The following is a 15,757-nucleotide window of genomic DNA, read 5'->3' on the forward strand; positions in this document are numbered from 1 at the left end:
ATAAGCACACTTTGCCTTGTACTGGTCTCACTTATGGAGTTTGCCCCTGGGCTACCTTCTGCCCACAGGTGTCTTCAATGGGATGAAGTTTAGATGAGCCTTGAGACTAGAATAGGCAGACAGGTCCAGGCCCATGAGGAATCGCTTCAGTGCTTCCCATTCTCTGGACCCAGAAACTCTTTGGGAGCCCCTTTAATTGGAATGGCCATGTGTCCTAGTTTGCCGGGACAATCCTGATTCACTTCATTTTTTTTTAAGATTTTATTTATTTATTTGAGAGAGAGAGAGAGCATACATGAGCAAGGGGGAGGGACAAAGGGAGAAGCAGACTCCCTGCTAAGCAGGGAGCCCGACATAGGGCTCGATCCCAGGACCCCAGGATCATGACCTGCTTAACCTGCTGAGCCACCCAGGCACCTGCTAATTCACTTCTTTTGTCCCAGAATCCCATCTCTCACCCTCAGTAGTGTCCCTATTCGTGCACTACATGATATGATCACCTTGCATCTAACCTGTCATTGCCTAGTTTCACCTGGGGAAGGATGCATGGGATGCCCAGAATCGGTCCAGAAGGACCTACTTGGATTCCAGAAAGAGGGGCAGAGGCAGAAGAGGTTAACTTCCTAGTGCTCTGAGTTAAATATTGGGGAGGTGGGGGGGTGCTCTCTGAGGGAGACAAGAAAACAGCTGTAAGGATAAGGGGAAGGAGGCTCTCCTTGGGTCAAACAGGGTGTGCAGTGTGGACTAGATGATGTTTGTAACTTTCTCCAGCTCTATTATGTCTCCAGGAGCGGGAGGGTGGGGGTCATTCATCCTCCTGAGGACATTCCTTCATTCTTCACGTCCCTCACATTGGCAAACCCCAGGTGTCCATCGGCATCTCCCCCCACATCCTCCCAGCTGCTAATTCCCCTGCTCAGCACGCCCCAGGTGAGGATCACCAAGCTTGCAGACCCCATTTCCCTCCTGTGCGGGGTTATCTTCTCCCCACTTCCCCCTCCATCTCCATCCTGCTCCTTCTCAGCCCCCTCACTGCTCTGCACCCACAAATACCTGTCCTCCAATGCCCTGTCCCAGGCCACCCCCTCTGGTCCACACAACGCCCTCTTCTCTCTGGGGAGCTTACTTGTCCCTTCAGCTGCTCTTCTCCCATCCCACCCTTGTGAGGAGACACCACATGTGTCTAAAGCATGGGAGGCACGGCTCTTCCAGGTGCTGGTCTAGGGCCTAAACTCTGTCCCCTTTGGGGGGCTTTTTAGTCATTATAAAAATAAATAAAAAGAAAAAAACTGAGCTGCAGTTTGAGAAATCTAGAAATAATTACGACTGATGGGAAGTTACAGGCATGTGATGGGTTCCCCAGGCCACCCCCGCCCTGGGCTGTGTCCTTTCCTGGCCTGTGGGAGGGGAGTCTAGAGAACCCCTCATGTCCAGTTCCTGGACACTCAGTGCAGTGGGATGGATAGTGTCCCCCTAGACTTCATGCCCACCCCGAACCTCAGAACAAAAGTGACCCAATTTGGAAACAAGGTCTTTGCAGAAGCACATGTCAAGGATCCCAGGATGAAATCCTTCTGAATTCAGGGTGTGTCCTAAATCCAATAACTCCCATCTTGATAAGAAAAAAAATAAGGGAGAAATCAAGGCACAGGGACGTGGGAAGGTGATGTGGAGACAGGCACACGGTCGGAGGGATGCTGCCACAAGCCAAGGACCACCAAGCAGAAAAGATCCTCCCCTAGAGCTTTTGAAGGGAGTACGGCCCTGCTTGCACCTTGATTTTGGACTCCAGCACTGGGAGAGAATACATTTCTACAGCTTTAAACCATCAAATCTGTGGTCCTTTGTCACTGCATTGCTAAGGAACAAATACACCCTTCGGTCTGTTCCTGTGGGTCCTGCACAGGAAGTTGGGGGTGGCTACTCCATGGTCCCTCGGAGACAGTCACACCATTCTGGCCACTACTTGGAACAAACTTCCCGAATTTCCATCTTCCAGAGAACGTGCCACTGTGTCACTGCTTACCAGTCATTTGATCTGTGAACTGTGGCTTCCTCACCCACAGAGGAGGGAGGACACCTGCTTCCAGGGGCGTGGTGGGGATGACCGGAGATGACGCTGGTGCCAGGGCCCAGCCCCAAGTCGGGAACAGAGCAGGCCACCAACAAGGGACTCCACCTCCCCCATCCTTTCTTGGCTGTCAAACTTCCTTCTCACCCCTGACTTCCTGCCTGAACGAGCCTATCTCTGGCCTCTCTCACCGGTCTGTGGGTCTGTGTCTTCTTTCCCCTGATTGCATCCCTTCCCTCCCCCGGTGCAGGGTTCTACAGCAGTGAATGTGACTTGCTTGGAGAGTTTACCCCAGTAAGATAGCTGTCTCAGCCCCAGCATGTGCTCGACATGCTGCATTTGGGGTGGCCTGCTCTCTACCCCATCAAGGGAAGGGCTGCCCAGGTGCGACACCTCAGCCCCTTCCCCATGCCTTCCCCACACACCCCAGGGTGTGACCCCGCAAGCCCCCCATCTGTGAAACCTCTGGGCTTCACGTAACGGTAGTTTCAACTCTGTGCCTTCTTTAGGATTCTAACCTAGGTATGCAGAATAGAGCTAGATCTTCTGCTGAAATCTCAAAACAAGATGAGATGGAGGCATTCAGAACAGACACAGATAAAAACCTGAATGCATAATAAATGAAACCTGAGTCCGGAATTGAGAAATGACCAAGCATTCCAACCCAGAGGTTGCCCTGTCCTGGGTCCCGTGCTGAGGTGGGGTTAGGGCTCACTTCTGCTCATCCTTACGCAGGTGCTCCCCGCTCCTTGCCCTTCAGACTAACCCTACACTCTAGGAGCCCAGAATGCCTGGGTATGGACCATGGAGCCCATCCTCCATCAGGATGAACAGGAGCAAGCAGCCTTGCTTAGAGAGAAGGGTCAGTCCCTCCATACGCTGCAGGGGTGGGCCCTTCCTTAAATCTTCAAAGGATAGAACCTCATAGATAGCCCCGAGACACAACACGGCCCGGCAAGACACTTTTATTGTTTTAGTCTATTTCAGTTTAAGGGTTGAGGAGCTCAGTCTGCAGGGAAGCATAGAGAAGGGACAGATTTCCATCAGGAAAGAGATAAGAGGTGGAGAGAGAATAACTTTTAGAAATGCAGACTGGAAGCACGTCAAGGAGAATCTGGGGTGAGGATGATGAGCAACTCAGGATGCACTTTCAGAGCTGGTCTCAGGAACCCTTTCTCTTGACCTGCGGAAGAGAGGGCATTGTCAAGGTCCCAGGGGCCATGAACAGCAGGAGGGGGCTCAGAGAGCCTGACTCTGGGCCTGATTTTGGGTATAGCTGGTCGACTCTCCCCATCCTCGGATGCAGCATCCTATACAATCCTCATACTTTCTCCCCAGTCTGGCAGTCCCATTATACTTTCCTTGAGAAATAGAATATATCAGGGCTGAGTCAGGCTCTGAGATCCCCTCATGTTCCATGCATGATGTTCTACCCTCTCCCTCCAGCCTGCCTGCCCCGTCCTGCCCGCCTCCTTACCTTGGCCATCAGCACCAGGGCGCTGACCAGCACGGCATACAAGGTGGCCTTCCCCAGCAGGATCTCATAGAGGATGGTGGCAGACAGGATGCCCTGCTGATAGGACACTGCGGGCGGGAAGGGAGAGCGCACAGGGACCTGTGAGCAGGTGTCTCTGGCCTCTCCACTCTCCACCCCCCACCCCGGGGCCCATGGTTCTCCATGCTCGCCTTCCAGGACAAAACCATGGGAGACGGAGACCAAGCAGCGGAGAGGGTCACGTACCCGAAGTGAAGCCACAGTCTGAAAGAGAGAAGGGGGAGGGAATGGATGAGAGACCCCGTCTCCTAAAGCAGACGGAAAGCTGCCGAGTTGGCACACCTGACGCTAAGGCAACACTATTGTCAGCTGTGGTTCAGTTAAGAACCAACCAGACACACACACAAACACACGAGGTCAGCCTCCGGGTTAGCACGGACCCCCAGGCTCAGACCAGGCTTCTCGCAGACGCCTAGACGGTCTTTCTGGTGCTGTGCCCGCGGAGCTGCACCGTCCCGGAACCCCATGGAACGGGGTGGCACAGAGGGCCGGGGGCGCCCCCCTTGGCGCTGAGCCATACAGGCTCAGACAGTGAGGGGACCCCAGCTGCAAGGCTCTGCTGGGCCGAGGATCTGGGGAGGAATTAGCCCCGAGGTGCCCGTTCACCCTCGTGCTGGGCTTTAGTCTTCCCTCCCTGTCCTGTGTCCGCCTGGTCTTCTGCCTGGATCCCCCCTTTCTGTGCTCTCACTCACTCCCCGCCCAGCCCCCCAGGCCCCGCTCACCTGCTCTGCCCTGGATCTCGTCACTGACGTTCTGGGTGATGGGTTTGGCCCGGCTGGCGTTGTCCCACTCATCATCGTCCCCGAGCCCGTGGAACTGGACTTGGCAGCGGAAGTAGTTGCGAGGGTTGTGCCAGAAGGCAGAGGACACCCTCAGCCGGCTGCTCAGACAGTAGCTGGAGTCATTCTCGTTGGGCCGCTCCTTGTAGGGCTGCGGGTCTGTGCTGACCCCATTCTGGACCTCCTTGCCGTTCACCCACCAGCTCAGCTCCACGTGGTCGGGGTAGAAGCCCGTGGCCAGGCACACGAGTGTGGCCTTCTGGGTGCGGGAGATCTCTGCTTCTGATGGTTCAAACACTGTGACCGTGGGAGGTTTGACCTTTTCCAGGTTCTCTGCAAGGGAAGAGACGTTGGGACCAGGACTGGTCTGAGAGCTGTCGGGTTTGGTGTGTGTGTGTGTCTGTGTGAGAGAGAGAGAGAGAGAGAGAGAGGGGCAGAGACAGAAATAAAGAAAGACAGAGAGAGACAGAGATAAAGCTGGAAATGGAGCTATCTTAAAGCAGAATTATGTAGTAGTAGGTCCTGTGTGTTTGGGCATCACTGTCCCCATCCCTCTGTAATTGTTCATCTGCCCTGCCTGTCCTTTGCAGTCACCCTGTAGACATTCTGAGTAATGTCCCCTCATTGACGTTATTTGACTTCTTTTCCATCAGTAAAAGGCTTACGTGTCTACATTTCACCATATTATGTAGTAGTTATTCAAGGGGTGAGCACAGGATTGGAATCAGAATAATAGGATCCAAATCCAAAACTGACTTTGCCCACCAGTGTGCCTTTGGGACAGTGTCTTCATTTGGCCATGGAGGTTAAGTAACATGAACATTCAGACAGCCTCTGTCCTCAGCCGGTGAATTGCTTCGAAATCGAAGAGGCTGAGGAGTAAAGGGGAATTGGGCAAAGGGGGTCATTTGAGGGCTGGGGATTCTCTTCAGATGACAATCTACAAATGGCATATTGTTGTGCACTCAGGCGAGGGTACCCTTTTGTTTTATGGTGTGCTCATGAGAATGTGAGATTTTCTGACTTTCTTTGTGGTTTATGAGGTCCTCCCTTGCCATTCCTCCGCTTTGAGGTTCCCCCTGAGGTTCCTCAGCTCAGAGAGCAATCTCTCCTTAGGTCAAGTTCAGGGATTCGTCAACTTTCTTTGCGCCTTTGCTTCCAAATGTTATACCTTTTTTCTACCAGTCAGCTTCCTAAATAAGTATCTGAGATCATCAGAGCAACTTCTTGCTAGCAGCTGCTTTGATACAGTTTTTGTCCAAAGCCTCTCCTCTGCAGAGTCTTGGGTGAAGGCCCAGACCACCCTCTCTTCTGGCTGGCTCCCTTCTTCTGAGTCTGCTCTCCATTCATTTTATCCTTCTCCTTTGCTTTCCACTGATTTTTTTATTGTTCATTTCTTAGCAATTCTGTTAAAATGAAAAATCTCCTTATGAGATTATGAGATTCTAGTTGAGCCTGGAAGATGGAGAAAATGTCCTTCACATTTCTCTGGATGGGACCTAACTTCCGGGGCCAGCTTCATGAGTGTAGGACCCGTGTACAGGACCCTGTGCTTACAAAGGCCCCACCCTTAAGGGCTGTTGTCACCATCTTGAAATTCTAAATAATTTTTAACAAGAGCCTGGCATTTTCATTTTGAGCTGGTTGGGCTTCCCATCCTGTCAGCGTCCCCTCCCTGCAACTCCTACTTGCTAACCCGTACGATGTCTCTAGGTCTTTACTTTACCAGAGGTGGTAACATCCTCACATCTGTGCTGCCCAGCTCCATCGATCTCTCTGCTCAGCCTGGTGTCGTCACTCTTGTCTCAAAGACCCTGGCTCTGAAATTGGACCAGCTCTCCTGGGGCACTACTGAATGTACTCCTCTGGCCCCCACTCAGTCCTTCCTGCAAAATTAATGATGTCCTTTGAATCATGCGTGATGCTTCCCACAATGTTTACGGATGCAACGGGCAGGACAAACAGGACGCCATGACCCTCTGAAGCCCCTGTCTACACAGCTCCGCGTGAGGGCAGGGTCAGTTTATCCTTCCATGTTTGTGCGTCCCTGTGGGGTGTGGGTGAGCTTGCCTATGTGGGTGTAAGTGTATGTACTAGTGAGCTTCTGTTTGTATATGCTCTGTTTGTGGGTTGGATGGGCCTCAGGCAGAATTGTGAAGTTTATCTTTCCTGTTCCCGATCCACCACTCACGCCCACCCAGCCCTCCCCTCCATGATCTACATGCCAAATCCTGTCCCTCCTTGGGCACTGGGCTCACCCTCTCCCCTCACTCCCCAGTGACCACCAAGAGGAAGGGTGCAGAAGAGAAGGGCCGAATTATAACAATCCACCTTCCCTGCATACTCTACATGTAGGGTCTCCTGTTAGTCACCCTCACAGCAATGATTAAGTGGTAGGTATTGCTGATGACCTTGTACCGTAGAGGGGACCGAACTTCACACAGATTCATTTGCCCAAGGTCATCTGATCATCAGCGATCCAGCGACTGGGGCCCAGGTTTATCTGGCTCTAAAGTCTGGTCTTATGCCCACCCCTGCTGATCAGAGGAATCTGGCATTTCCCCTGGACAGAGTTTAGCTGAGCCCCATTGGCTCCAGCTTAATGACAGTCTAACGACGAATGGGGCTTATTGTTATCAAATAATCCAGGTTAATGTACCAGTATCATGAGTTTCTTCCCCTCTCTGACCTCAACATTCTCCTCACCAGGTGATGTTTGAGGTTCCTTTCCAGATCTAGGAGCTTAGGATTCTCCTGGAAATTTTCCTCACCTCACAAAGAAAATATCTGCATTTTAATGTACGTTTGCAACAGCTGAACCTCCTCCACCACCTGGGCTGTTGACGCTGGAATACTTCGTGTGAGGTCCGAGATTTCGGGCTGGGTGGCAGAGGGACATGGGCGGGGTGGGGGGGGGGGGGCGGGAGCGAATGCATCCCAGCGGCTGAGGGTGCAGTCCAGCCCACGGGCAGGAATGGGTGCTGTAGACACACCTCAGGGGGCTCTCTGGCTTAGGAGAGCAAGGCAGGGATTTTAAATATGATTTTAAATGCTAAACAGTACATCAGCAAACCCTGCTTGTTCTGACTCTTTCCTTCACTGACTCACGTTGATCTGGCCTCTCTATTCCTCTCCTGCTTCTCATTCCTTTTCTCCTCTGTTCAGCGGCCTCCCCTCCATCTACCTCCCCCAGGAGCCCGCCCGGCTGGGTGCCCGCCAGTCCCATGCTTGTCCTTGATTTTTTCCTGCCCCTCGGGCTCTGTCCCCGCTCTCTACAGCAGCTACACGCCCCCTATCCTCCCCGCAGCCCCGGTTTCCCCTTCTCAGTCCGGTCCCCCAATCCAGCGGCTCTGCGTCCTCATCAATGCTCTCGCGCCCCACTCACCCTGCCCCTAAATAGCTCAGGAGCAGGAAAAGAGCCCCACAGCCCCCTGGCCCTCCGCCCTCGTGCCCGGCCGGCGAGGACCCCGTCCCCGCCCCCGCGCAGGGCTGACCCCCGGACCGACAGCCGACCGCGCGCCCCAGCCCTGGCCCACGCGCGCCTTCTCCCGGCTCCGAGGGGCTGCGGCGGGGACGCGGGGGGAGACGCCCAAATCTCACCGATGACCGTGAGCCTGGTGCCGGCGCCGAAGTACTGCTCATAGGAGCACAGAGGCCCGGCCCCACACGCAAACCCCGCAGCGCCCCAGCCGCTTCCCGCTCGCGCTCGCAGCCCGGCCCCAGCGCGCGGAGCCCACCAGGGGCCGGGCCGGGAAGAGCCCTGGGGCCGCCGCCTTCCCTGCCGACCCGCGGCACTCGCGGCGGGTCCCGCGGCCACTCACCCACGACGGTCAGCCGGCTGCCCGCCCCGAAGGTCGGGGCGGAGGCTGTAAAGCACGGCCCCGGGCCCCCCGCCAAGAACCCGGCCGCGCCGCGCGCCGCGCTCACCCAACACCGACAGCCGCGTCCCCGCGCCGAAGTACTGGGTATTTTGGCTCACAGCCCCCCGGGGCGGCACAAAAACAGGCCCGCCATCCCCTGGCCCCACCGCGCTCCCCGGCGCCCCCGGGCACCCCCGCTTACCTAGCACGGTCAGCCGGGTGCCCCTGCCGAAATACTGAGGGTCTGTACTCACAGCCCGGAGCCCCAGCACAAAAATCCGGCGCTGCCCTCTCCCGCCAACCCGCTCCCTCGCCACCCCGCCCCCAGGACCGGGAGTCCCGCACCAGGCGCCGAGCGCCACCTCTACTAGCACAGCTCCAGAAGCCGGCAGCTGCCCACCTGTCTCCATCCCACCCCGCGGAGCGCTCGCGCCCCAGCTAACCTACTTACCCAGCACCGTCAGCTTGGAACCGGCCCCAAAGTCCAGCTGTCCCGTGTTTGCACAGCTCTGGGGACCCAGGCACAAACCCGCCGTCCCGACTAGGGGCCCAGGAGGGGCCAACACCCACTCCTTAAGGGCCAGGGTCCTGGGTATGGTCCAAGCTGGGCAACCCACCCTCCTTCCCACCGGGAGCGGCTTTCTTACCTAGTACGGTGAGCCGGGTCCCTGGCCCAAAGTGCTGCTCCCTGTATTAGCACAGTGAGCAGGGGCTGCTAAGAATTTCTCCTCCTTCCCGCTTCCCTTGGCACAAGCTGGGGGTGCACTCTCCTCCTTCCTGGGCTTCTCTTGTCCCACCTCCAGAGCTAGCTGGACATAGTAATCTAGATGCCAGGGGAGATCATCTCCAATTTGCAGATGAGAATCAACTTGGCTTGGGGACAAGTGGAAGCGGAAAATGAACAGGGATTGGTGATGGGGGTTTGGGCTGGAGTTGGGGGATGTTCCAGGCTAGACCCTGTCTCTTACTACTTACAGGACCTGCAACCTCTCTGGCCTTACTTCCTTCATCTGAAAAATGGGGTAATATGTTTTGCACAGTGTTATTGTGAGTTCTTAATAAATAACGCATGTGTAAGTACTTTTGTCAAGGACAAGTTTTTGTGAAAAGTGCTGGATGATGACCCCCCCCTTTTTTTTAAAAACACGGCAAAAATAGTCATGATGATCCCATTTTGATGCATTGGCCCTTCGCATTCCTGGGAAGCTGTCTGGGACCCAGGGACCAGCTCCAGAGACACCTCCCAGCCACTCCCCATCCAGGAGCTGTGTTTCCTGAGCTGGATGGAGATATTTTCTGAGGCAGGGCTTTTTGTAAAAGCACCCCCTCTATCTGAATCATGGTGGTCCCCCCAGTTCCCACAATGTTACAGCAGGATACAAAATGTTTCTTTCCCTCTGGTACCCTCCCCCAACCACTGGGCAGAGGCAGGAAGTGCAGGTGACAGAGGTTTGATTGACTGGGGCTGGGAGCAAACTCAGAGTACATTTAAAGTGGGGAGGGCCTGGGGAAGGTCATGGTGCTCATGGGGTGGGGGCAGGGAGAGAGGCCCCATGGCAGAACATTCTATGTCACCAGGTCTCCCCTCTGGGACTGTCTGTGCCCACCTGCACAGACAGGCATTTATAGTGAGGTGGGATGGGAGGATTGAAGGGTGGATTCCATAGAGCAGGTGATAGCAGGGGGCATGGGGGCAAGCAACCTCTATAATTCCCCACTGCTCCCTGAACAGAGTCCAAGCTCCTTATCCTTCATGTATCCCACACACATCATGAACATCCCCTATGTGCCAGGCCTCATGCTGGTGGCATGAGTCCACCCTCTGAGGAGCACGCACCAGCCTGCCTAATGTCTCATCCCTCCTATCTCAGAACCTCGTCCCCGGCTAAGCACCCACGAGTACCGGACCTCTTTGTTTCGGCTCTGGTTCATGTCTCTGACTGTCACAACCACCGCCTCACGGGGGTAATTAGACCAGTTCTTTCTTTGAAGAGTTTGCCACCTTCTCAGACTCTTCCCTGATGATCCCAGGTGGAAACTGAGTGCTAGCCTCTGACAGCATCTTAGTAGACAGCTCACATTGCTATTGGAAAGCATCACTTTGTAATTCCACTGTTTCTATTCATGAATGACCCCCTCGTGAACAGGTAGGCTCCCTGGGGACTGTGACACGGCTCTCTTTATTTTCTTGAAGGTGACCAGCAGAACATCGCAATGATGTGTGCTCGATGAGTGGGTTAGTGCACGCACGCATGTATGTAAATATATATATACATACACGTGTGTATGCTGTAGAAGTGCATTGCAATGGAGAGAGAAGGTCATGTGTTACAGTCCCGTGAGTGAGAGAGTAGATGGCTAGTTCAGACAAGGAAGCGCCTGAGAAGGCTTCTTGCTGGGGAAGATGTTGGGGCTGAATCTTCAAGAATAAATGGGAGTTGGAGTGCTATGTGCCTCCAGGTGATGGAGTGCAGAATAGTCTGAGAGCAGGTGGCTCTGGGATGCAGGGTAAGAGGAGCGGGGTATGCATGGAGCGAGGAAACAGAGGACCACTGCCTAGAAGCCATCCTCAGGACTGCCCCGCATCACCACGGTGACAATGAGACAACTGAAATGCTCTTAGAGGATTTCTAGAAATAGCAATAGGGCTGATTCTTGGTTTTGGTGACCTTTATTTTCTATCCTTCCAGGAGTGATCAGGGCACATGTTCACACCCATGTAATTCACTAGAGAGAAACTTATAAACAGATCTGTGACTTAAACTGGAAGACACATGTGCTACTTGAGAATCCATCTCCAAGTCAGCGCCTTCTCTTCTCGGCCGGGAAGCCTGCTTGGTGACAAGTGAAAACGGGAGTGTACTCAGGGAGACAGCTGAAATGAATGGGGTGATAGGTATGAAAGCAAGCTGCTTCTTTTTTTTTTTTAAGATTTTATTTATTACAGAGAGAGGGAGAGCATGAGAGGGGGGAGGGTCAGAGGGAGAAGCAGGCTCCCCGCTGAGCAGGGAGCCCAATGTGGGGCTTGATCCCAGGATTCTGGGATCATGACCTGAGCCGAAGGTAGACGCTTAACTGACTGAGCCACCCAGCCACGGGTACATGACCAGTTGGCGGGAGACACACCTGTGTAGGTGGACTCTTCCTCAGAGCACCTTCGTCCAGGTAGGACAGAAAGTTCTTATAGGAAATGTCACCATTTTTTCTGGGCTATTCCTGAGTAAGCCTCTTCAATCCCAGCACCCCCGTTTGCATCTACTAAACTTCCCCTGACAGAGAGGAGCGGGGTCACCCCAGGCTGGGTCCCTCAGCCCTGGTACCAGAGGGACCTGCTCTTTCCTTGAATATCTTTTGTTTCTATCCTGACTGGAGTCACATGGGAGGTCAGCCATGGGCAGAAGAGATATCCAGACATCACAAGGCAGAGTCAAGCCAGAACAGGCCATTTTTATTGATTCAGTCAATTTAGTCAGGCTAGGGTCCCCCCTGGGTTAGGGAGATTTGGGTCATGAGCGTCCAGGTGTGCACGAACATAGGGGGTAGCTATTGGGGTGAGCAGAGAGATGAAAACAGCTCTTGAGAAGCACTGGCTGGAAGTGGAGAAAGGAGAATCCATACTGGGGCAATAGAAGCTGGAAAGTCCTGGCTCTGCCTCTGAGCTAGTTTCAGGAACCCTTTCTCTTGACCTGAAGAAGAGAAGGTTTCAGGAGTTAGCAGGAGTCAGGAGTGATGGGAATGGAGAGGAAGTAGGATGGTCCGCTGACAAGATGAATGGTAGTTCTCTTTACAATGTCCATTGGGTTTTCAGGGGACCCCAGCTTCTTCTCTGCCTGGCTCTCCCACTGTGATCCCAGAGGTACAGTGTGTCTTCTGAGGCATGTGGGTGGAACTCCATCTTCTTCTACTGCCCACTGCTGGCCCTAGCTAGGTCTCTTGCTACTCCCAGCTCTGAGTTGTTATGTTTTAAGTGTCCCCTCCAGAGCCCCGTCCTGCCCGCCTCCTTACCTTGGCCATCAGCACCAGGGCGCTGACCAGCACGGCATACAGGGTGGCCTTCCCCAGCAGGATCTCATAGAGGATGGTGGCAGACAGGATGCCCTGCTGATAGGACACTGCGGGCGGGAAGGGAGAGCGCACAGGGACCTGTGAGCAGGTGTCTCTGGCCTCTCCACTCTCCACCCCCCACCCCGGGGCCCATGGTTCTCCATGCTCGCCTTCCAGGACAAAACCATGGGAGACGGAGACCAAGCAGCGGAGAGGGTCACGTACCCGAAGTGAAGCCACAGTCTGAAAGAGAGAAGGGGGAGGGAATGGATGAGAGACCCCGTCTCCTAAAGCAGACGGAAAGCTGCCGAGTTGGCACACCTGACGCTAAGGCAACACTATTGTCAGCTGTGGTTCGGTTAAGAACCAACCAGACACACACACAAACACACGAGGTCAGCCTCCGGGTTAGCACGGACCCCCAGGCTCAGACCAGGCTTCTCGCAGACGCCTAGACGGTCTTTCTGGTGCTGTGCCCGCGGAGCTGCACCGTCCCGGAACCCCATGGAACGGGGTGGCACAGAGGGCTGGGGGCGCCCCCCTCGGCGCTGAGCCATACAGGCTCAGACAGTGAGGGGACCCCAGCTGCAAGGCTCTGCTGGGCCGAGGATCTGGGGAGGAATTAGCCCCGAGGTGCCCGTTCACCCTCGTGCTGGGCTTTAGTCTTCCCTCCCTGTCCTGTGTCCGCCTGGTCTTCTGCCTGGATCCCCCCTTTCTGTGCTCTCACTCACTCCCCGCCCAGCCCCCCAGGCCCCGCTCACCTGCTCTGCCCTGGATCTCGTCACTGACGTTCTGGGTGATGGGTTTGGCCCGGCTGGCGTTGTCCCACTCATCATCGTCCCCGAGCCCGTGGAACTGGACTTGGCAGCGGAAGTAGTTGCGAGGGTTGTGCCAGAAGGCAGAGGACACCCTCAGCCGGCTGCTCAGACAGTAGCTGGAGTCATTCTCGTTGGGCCGCTCCTTGTAGGGCTGCGGGTCTGTGCTGACCCCATTCTGGACCTCCTTGCCGTTCACCCACCAGCTCAGCTCCACGTGGTCGGGGTAGAAGCCCGTGGCCAGGCACACGAGTGTGGCCTTCTGGGTGCGGGAGATCTCTGCTTCTGATGGTTCAAACACTGTGACCGTGGGAGGTTTGACCTTTTCCAGGTTCTCTGCAAGGGAAGAGACGTTGGGACCAGGACTGGTCTGAGAGCTGTCTGGGTTTGGTGTGTGTGTGTGTCTGTGTGTGTGTGTGTGAGAGAGAGAGAGGCAGAGACAGAAATAAAGAAAGACAGAGAGAGACAGAGATAAAGCTGGAAATGGAGTCCTCCTAAGCAGAATTATGTAGTAGTAGATCCTGTGTATTTGGGGGTCACTGTCCTGTTCTATTCTCCCTCAGCTTTGCCACTTCTCTCGGTTACCCCATGGATGCATACTGCCGACTATCTCTTCCATCCCCTAAGGCGGCAGTGTGTCCTGGTTTCTTTGGCTTTCTTGGCAGAGCCTCTTTCTCAAGGCCCTGTTCCGTATCTACCAAAAGAGTCTGTTTTTCTTCCCCATTCAAAGCCCTCTTCAGTGAGCGACTATTCTTTCAGACTTAGAAGCAGCTATGGTAGAGTTGAGTGAGCCTGGAATTTGAGGCTGAGCATTCTCACCAGCAACATGATCCCAGGAACCCAATCAACTTTTCCTAATTACCAGTTTCCTTTTGTACAAAGTGTATGAGTATCTGTTTGGGTGATAGCACACGTGAGAATTAGGCTTTGTTGCCCGGAGGAAACACTGTCCCATTGCATCTGACTATACTTTTTTCTAAATGCTTTTTCCAACTCACTTTTCCCCCTTTTCTTTCGTGTGTGTGTGTGTGTGTGTGTGTGTGGGTGGGTGGGTGGGTGGGTGTTAAACACGTAACCTGCTTTGAGGAGCCAAGAAGCCTCTGGCTATTACGTTATCAGATGTTTCACATTTATTCCATTTACACTGGGGCACACGGGTGTGTGGTAGCTTGCCCAGGGTGGCTGTAATCCCATGAAAGATACTGCTCATGGGCTGAACGCTTTTTCCCTTCCAGCGCCCAGCAAGGCTCCCTGCCAACTTTGGAAATCCTAGCTCACGGCCGAACTTGCTGGGTATGAACGGATTCCAAAGTCCAAGGACCATGTCGTCAGAGTGCTCATGTTGCAAAGTCTTAGGCCATTTTTCATGCCTGACACATAGGAGAGAATTTCTGGAGTTGTTGGAAGGCAAGTCCTCATGGGAAGACACAGAGGGCTGAGAGAAAGCACATCCATCTCTCACCTTCCCATCTTTTTACCGGAATGGACTGTGCCCTCTGTTTGGGTCTGTATTGACCAGAGGAAGGGCTTTTTGGAGCAGAACTGTGGGAAACCCAGATGTCTCCACTTTAGCCACACTGGGACGTGTTTCTAATGGGAAAACTGAGAGACAGTTTGGGAAAAAGGCCAAAGTCTGGGACACAGTGATGATAAACAACAGGAACGAAAAGGATGGCCCCGATAAGCCGAGCCTTTTACAAAGATTTCCATATAAGTTAGCCCCTAACAATTTAACACCCCAAGGGGCTGGCACAATTATCCCCATTTTATACATCCCAGAGATGCTGAGATTTCCACTTTCTAATTGCTCGAGCACCCCCAGCCTTGTCCCATGAGCCCCAGAGCTCTGGGCATTTCGAACCCCAGTAATTTGTACTTTCTGTTATCACACTCGCTGGCATGAGCCCCCATCTGCAGGATAAAGTCTGTTCCAGCCAACCAATCTGGTAGGACCAAGTGTCCCATTCCTCTGGCCTTGTCTCTATGCCCAGCACAGACCCATCCTTCCATGCCCGATCCTCCGCCTGTCTGCTTCCTCCCCGAGCACGCTAATGGTGTGTTAGTGTTTCGTGATGGGCACCTTACCTTACCAGCCCAGCATAGATCCTGAGGTTTGAGAAAATGGGGCCTCCTGCCTATTTTCTCTTCTTTATACCTTATCTGTTACGAAGATAGCTTAAGTTTCCAGTTGTGTCTCCTCTGATCCTGCCAAGCACTGTGTCCCTCAGAAACCCATTGCAGCTCTCATGATACTGTGACATGAATTTCTGCCCTCAGGGCTATGAAACACCCCTCAAACCAGCCCAGTCTCACCATTCTGTCCCCCCACTGCCTCCTGAGCCCTAGATCACTTCAGGAAGACACAGATGGATCTTTGGAGGCTAGTTGAGACAGAGAAGGAGGACCACGAAGGCAAGCACAGAGTTCTGAGTGGGTGGTAGATATTAGAAGGACTTTAACATAGAAGACAGACCAACTCACCAAAATGGAGTCAATGGTGAAGGCTTGGAGATAGAATAGGAGGGAAAATGGAGAAGATCTGAATTAAAAAAAAAGGGGGGGGAGAGTAAAACAACAGACTCCTAAAATAGGAGAGATGAGAGGAGTCCCAGAGAACAATGAGAAGCAGAGCA

General features: G+C 53.9%; 2 gene segments (V, D, J or C); both read right to left on the reverse strand.

Annotated features, from left to right (window-relative positions):
• Positions 1-3,020: 3,020 nt before the first annotated feature.
• LOC123836084 (T cell receptor beta constant 1-like) lies at positions 3,021-8,675 on the reverse strand. The segment is given in 5 exon segments: positions 3,021-3,254; positions 3,549-3,655; positions 3,813-3,830; positions 4,349-4,738; positions 8,333-8,675. Coding segments are annotated over 5 exon segments (879 nt in total).
• A 2,968-nt stretch (positions 8,676-11,643) lies between these two features.
• The window catches only part of LOC123841825 (T cell receptor beta constant 1-like), a 121,698-nt gene continuing 117,584 nt past the window's right edge, over positions 11,644-15,757 (reverse strand). The window contains 4 exon segments of the C gene segment in view: positions 11,644-11,951; positions 12,271-12,377; positions 12,535-12,552; positions 13,071-13,460. Of these exon segments, the coding sequence occupies positions 11,931-11,951; positions 12,271-12,377; positions 12,535-12,552; positions 13,071-13,460 (536 nt within the window).

The sequence above is a fragment of the Mirounga angustirostris genome, unplaced genomic scaffold, assembly GCF_029215605.1.
Source record: "Mirounga angustirostris isolate CCGP_5_RB_7025 unplaced genomic scaffold, mMirAng1.0.hap1 SCAF_12, whole genome shotgun sequence".
Lineage (NCBI taxonomy): Eukaryota > Metazoa > Chordata > Mammalia > Carnivora > Phocidae > Mirounga > Mirounga angustirostris.